The sequence below is a fragment of the Megalobrama amblycephala genome, linkage group LG20 (genome assembly GCF_018812025.1).
Source record: "Megalobrama amblycephala isolate DHTTF-2021 linkage group LG20, ASM1881202v1, whole genome shotgun sequence".
NCBI lineage: Eukaryota > Metazoa > Chordata > Actinopteri > Cypriniformes > Xenocyprididae > Megalobrama > Megalobrama amblycephala.
Genome location: NC_063063.1, coordinates 8,024,508 through 8,030,507, shown reverse-complemented (window position 1 = coordinate 8,030,507; position 6,000 = coordinate 8,024,508). Strand labels below are relative to the sequence as shown.

The 6,000-nt window shown below is 35.7% G+C and overlaps 1 protein-coding gene across 4 annotated transcripts in view; it reads right to left on the bottom strand.

Moving 5' to 3' along the window:
* Positions 1 to 428: 428 nt before the first annotated feature.
* The window catches only part of mpp2b (MAGUK p55 scaffold protein 2b), a 63,319-nt gene continuing 57,747 nt past the window's right edge, over positions 429 to 6,000 (bottom strand). For all 4 annotated transcript variants that reach the window (XM_048170896.1, XM_048170898.1, XM_048170899.1 and 1 more), the window contains 4 exons: positions 5,578 to 5,739; positions 4,343 to 4,545; positions 4,001 to 4,147; positions 429 to 1,380 (listed from right to left, as the gene is read on the bottom strand). In XM_048170896.1, the coding sequence (XP_048026853.1) occupies positions 1,204 to 1,380; positions 4,001 to 4,147; positions 4,343 to 4,545; positions 5,578 to 5,739 (689 nt within the window). In that variant the 3' untranslated portion in view covers positions 429 to 1,203. The remainder of the gene's footprint in view (positions 1,381 to 4,000; positions 4,148 to 4,342; positions 4,546 to 5,577; positions 5,740 to 6,000) is intronic.

Sequence of the window (6,000 nt, the reverse complement as noted above, 5' to 3'; positions counted from 1 at the left end):
TAAAATATAAAAGACAGTTTTTTATTTTGGCATACGTTCAAATCTGTGTGTATGCACATTTTATAAATGAGGCCCCTGATCACTAAAACCTTACAGAACCCTGTGCGAAACACGATTTAAATTAGAAAGCTGATTTGGCCTGGTCCAGCTCAGTCAGTGTTCAGTAGGCCTATATTAGTGAGGACATTTTGGACCTCACAAGTATTTTCTTAATTTAATTATTAAATAATCATAATTAAATGAAACTAGCTTTTAAGTCACATTAATCTGTGGTTATTTAATAAAATTAATTTTATTTCAATGAATAGTAATAGCAATTGTGTTCAATTTCTTCATTGTGATACATAGGCATGGAATTTTCGCAAACTCTAAATATTAACATATTACAAGGCTACTCGCCAAATAAATAAATGGACATGAACTATTGATTTGAGTTAATATTATTTTATTATGTGAGAAGAAAGAGTCTGGAGTGATATGAGAGACAGTGAAACTAGTACATCTGTAGGAAAATCACTTTCCTGGGGCAACTGTCAATTATTTAGTTTTGTGTCATTATAAAAATAATATGACTGCAGAATGCTGCGATTGATCAGTCACAGTGTAGTATTCTAGAATTCTTGGAATGGAATAATAAACTTTGAATCTTTTAACCTTTTATAATGCATACAGTCTAATCCGTTTTAAACTACATATTCCGTGACATATTTGGTTTTCTGAACTAAAATGGATTTTATACTAACAAATGTTACAAGAAAAGACAACAAATCAGAACATGCAGGAGAATATGACACAACCGTAAACACGCCAAAACACTCTTCAATTCTGCTTTTAATACATCAAAACTAAACAATCCCTGCAAAACACTACGTAATCATATAGCATTGATACATCCAACATGATTCTGAATATCTTCATTGTAATGTAGGGTGCTAAAACATATTCTACAGTTTCTATACAAATATACAGCCCTACTCTCACAGGAATAACAAACATACAGCACTGTACAGAACTCCTTTGAAACAAATACAGATATACAGATCAGTTTTGATTCTTTACAAAATAATAAACTAGCTTTGTATTGTTGTGATTTTTTGTGCAAAAATCTAAAGAACAGGCAAGTTCACATAGATTACAGCAGTTAACTGGACTCCTAGCCACTGTGAGAAACGCGGACCGTAGAACCCAACTGGTGAATTGCTCTCAGAAGACCCAGCTGACAGGAACCCACTGGTGGTCTGTGTTGAGTCTGTCTAGCGCCCTCTTGAGGCTGCGGTACGCTCCGTCTAGGTTATCGTTCACAATGCTCAGGTCAAAATAGTGACTGTACGCCCTCTGGATCCTTTCGCTCTCGTCCACCGTCCTTTTGAGTTCTGAGTCCTATAGAGAGACCAATATAGTCAACATTGGGAGAACTAAGAAATCTCAGGTGATTACAATTTTGTTTTTTGTTTTTACAATCACTAAGACACATACTTAGGTCACATTTTCAAAACTCTTTCACAGAGTTCACTGCAGTTTACGTTACATGATCCATGTTTACATTACAGTACAAAATTATTCAGAAGTTTTCCCCTTTTGTCTAGATGGTAATTAAAGGGTTAGTTCACCCAAATGAAAATTCTGTCATTAATTACTCACCCTCATGTCATTCCAAACCTGTAAGACATTCGTTCATCTTCGGAACACAAATTAAGATATTTTGATTAAATTCAAGAGGTTTTTTTATCCTCCATTGAAATTACCACATTCAAGGTCCAGAAAAGTAGTAGATATCATTGAAATAGTCGATGTGACTGCAGTGGTTCAACCTTAAAGGTGCAATATGTAAGATTTTCTGTCCGTTAGAGGTCGCTAAAGGCCTATTCAAAAAGGCGTAAATTATTATGCCACAGTCGCCGGCGCCACTTCCGCTTTTCCGGTCATGAGTATGAGGTAACACAGCTCTGTTTATCATATTAGATACATTTGAGAGTGTTGAAAATGATGTTATAACGTTACTCTGTGCATTCGCTCGGTGGCTGCTGTAAGACACTGTTGCACTCTTCAGTAAGATAGATTGATTTTAGAATATCATATTAACTGCTGGATGGCTTGTGTTGATAAATGGCATGCAATTAATTTTAAAACATACTGTATGATGGAGAAAATGCTGTATTACTGTTACTAAAAATAAAGCTGCATCTGATTATGCTATGTTAGCTACTTGACAAAATAGTGTTTTTCTCTGAGGCATGGTAAAGCATGGTACTCGCAAAAAAGTCAAGAAAATTACATTTAAACAATAAGACTAAACGTGTTGAGCTATATAACAATAATTCGTTTTCTGTCTATAAATATATCAAAACAGTTGTTCCCTTGTCTATTAAACGTGTAAATATTAAAACGTCTTTGGTGTTTCCATGGTTTCTACAAAATAAAACCGGAAACTGAGGGTAACGAGGGTATTACGCAATTGACAGGCGACTCCTCAAACGTCCCGGAGCCTTGGTTAAAATTGCAATTTTCTCATGATTTACAAATAGATGGAAACATTTGGGATATTGTAAGTACTCAAGTGAGCAAAATATATAACACTGGCCTAGTGGTTTTTGGATATTTTACTGCACAATTCTTATGTATTGCACCTTTAATGTTATGAAGCGACGAGAATACTTTTTGTGCGCAAAAATAACTTAATACAATTTCGTTCCCTGTCTGTCGCAGTTGACATAGTTCAGCGCTTCCATGTTTACGTCTGAATGCCGGCTCAGTATTGGCTATCATGGTGCACACGTGAACAGCATCAGCCAATACTGAGCCGGCGCTCGGACATGAAAGAAGGTCTTATGGGTGTGGAACGAACACAAGGGTGAGTACTTGACAGAAATGTTCATTTTTGGGTGAACTAACTAACACTTTAAACTGAATGACTAAAATCTGTGTAGGTGTTCAGCTACATCTAATTGCTTTGATGACATTTGATTTTTTAGATTTGGAATATATTTCTATATCGTATTCAGTGCTTCCCACAGGTTTGAAATATACTTGCGGTGGTAGCCGGGCGAAAAATCCTCCTATTACTCACGGCACAAAAATGGTCTACTACATGTGACAAACAAATAATGTGTGATTTTTAACAGTATTTTTATTTATTGAAATTAATTTTAATTACATAGCATATTACATTTAATTACATACTAATATTATGCATTATTATGCACTGTAATTATGCAAAATTACAGCATTTAAATGGTTCACCTTTTCCTATGTTCTCCTTGCTGTCATATAGTGTCTCTCTCAGTGAATGGGACACAGATTTTACAAGTAAAATTTATAAAATGAATAATATATGTGTCAAATAATGTTCTTAGTCTTTTCTTCCTGTTGGGGAGACTACAATAATTTACTATGAATTAAATGGAAATCAAATTAAATACATTTTATTGTGTAACCAAAATACCAATAATGCCCAAAAGAAAAAGAAAAAACTTGCGTGTGACTTTTAATTATAAACAAGCCCGTAATACACAGGGACTCTTATTTTGAAATGTCTGTACTTTTGCAGGCTGATCCTTCAGATTCTTACAATCATCTAAAACATTTTATATAAAGGCCATGAAGTAGACTTTGTAATAATTCATCAACTTGAGTTCATTAGCAATCGCTTGGCACTGCGCTTTTCATTGTTAGAATCACTTTGCATGCATTTTGTGTAGAATGTGCCAGCGCCACCTTGTGACTTTGCAATGAGCACCCGTGGGAATGCTAGCGGGAGTAAACAGTTCTGACACACACATCGAGCAGGTAAGAAACACTAGTTATTCATCGCGGATGGTTTCATTATCTTGCGCGGATATAAAAGTATAAGAGGATAAAAATAATAAAAGCAAAAATGTGTCTCCAAATATACTTGGGTGGCCGGTATTATACGTGGGCGGCCCGCCCAAGTAAAGTCTATGTGTGGGAAGCAAATTGTAAAATATAGTAATTGACTGAAAACTATAAAGAAAGAAATTACCGTCATCTGTTTCGTCATGTAGTTTGAAAGAAGTACAACACCAGCCTCAATGGCAGATCTGTTCATGTCTTTCAGAACCTCAAAGTTTGGGGCTTCGATGAACACCACATATGGAAGAAACTCGGCTGTTCGCAGAACTTTAAGCGCCTGTAGGAGATATATTAGGTATTAGGTATATTAATGGGGTAATAACTGTATAAATGTAATGCTGGAAAATTTCCCCATAGACTTCTATTGTAAGTATTTTATAGAATCAGCATCAAGCATTAGTTGTATTTAGGCTAGAAAGATATTTCTGTGAACAGTCATTGTAAATAGGATATGGAAAATTTCAAAAGGCACCTGCGGATTGACATCCAGAATGCAAATCTTGCCGGAGTCCATGACCTCATGGATGGAGTCGATCTTGGTGCCGTACAGGTTTCCATCGTATTCCCCGTGCTCCAGAAAACGGCCACATTTGATGTCAGCTTCCATCTCACTGCGAGACATAAACAAGTACATCTGCCCCTCCTTCTCATCCACCTTGGGTTTACGAGATGTGTCTGTCCACAGGGACAAAAAGGGCCGGGTTAACATTAGCAGGGCAAATAATCTGATTAATGCAAACCAGTATATTTTATTTGCAGAAAATTCTATAATTTATTACTTACCTTCATGTCGTTCCACACCCGTAAGACCTTCGTTCATCTTCGGAACACAAATTAAGATCTTTTTGATGAAAAAAAGAGAGCTGTCTGACTCCTCCATAAACAGCAATTTAAGTCAAACAGCTCTTGGATTTCATCAAAAAGATCTTCATTTGTATTCCGAAGGTGAACAAAGGTCTTATGGGTGTGGAACAACATGAGGGTGAGTAATTAATGACAGAATTTTCAATTTTGTTTGAACTAACACTTTAATGTGTGGTGACATTAGCAAAATTTCAGCAAATTTCATGAGCATAGAAGGTCCATTATCTATTGTTAACAGTGTAGCACTGAATGAAGCACAGCTTACACACAAGTAATTTTCAAACCAAGTAAATTGGTGAATTCAGAACAACGGTATATGCGACTGAACCTTAATTGTGTCCAACATGAAGCCAATTTAAAGTGATAGTTCACCCAAAAATTACAATTCTGTCATCAATCACTCATGCTGCTCCAAACCCATAAGACTTTCGTTCATCTTTGGAACACAAATGAAGATATTTTTAATGAAATCCGAGAGATTTCTGAATCTCCAATGAAAGTCTCTTCACCCAAAACTCTTATGCTTCAAAACATTCATAAAGAGATTCATAAAATAATCAAGAGGTCCAAGTCTTCTGAAGAGACATGATTGCTTTATATGATGTTTTGGGTGAATAGACTTTCAATGGAGGGACAGAAATCTCTCAGATTTCGTTAAAAAGATCTTCATTTGTGTTCCGAAGATGAACGAAAATCTTAAGGGTTTGGAACGACATGAGGGTGAGTAATTGATGACAGCATTTTCATTTTTTGGTAACTTATCCCTTAAAAATGTTAAAAATATTTAATATGTATTTATGATTTATTTAATATATTGAATCAAAATGATAAATATGCACTAACAGGGTGTTGTAGTTCCATAACGATGCGGGTCCGAGACCAAAAGCTTATTTTTCATGCTGCGGCGACCCACACCCTGAGCTCCAATCAGAACCAGTGTCTTCCTGCGGAACGGAGGCACCTTGGCCACTTCCTCATAGATCCTCAACTCATGTCGGTCAAACTCTGGTAAAGTGAAAACATCTCATCTTTTGTTAGTCTGATTTAGTTGCTATAACCATATTTATTATTTGCCAGTTCCAGTTCAGTTTTTATTGAGGTTCCATTTACTGTAGTTCTCATTTTCTTTGAGTAAATAAATGCATTTCCATTTATGAACCTGAAATGGAACTGACTGCAAACTTATTATCACAAACGAGTTTAGCATGAAACATAGAACTGACTTCAACAACAACAGTCACAACAGAGATCAAAAGTATGACACAT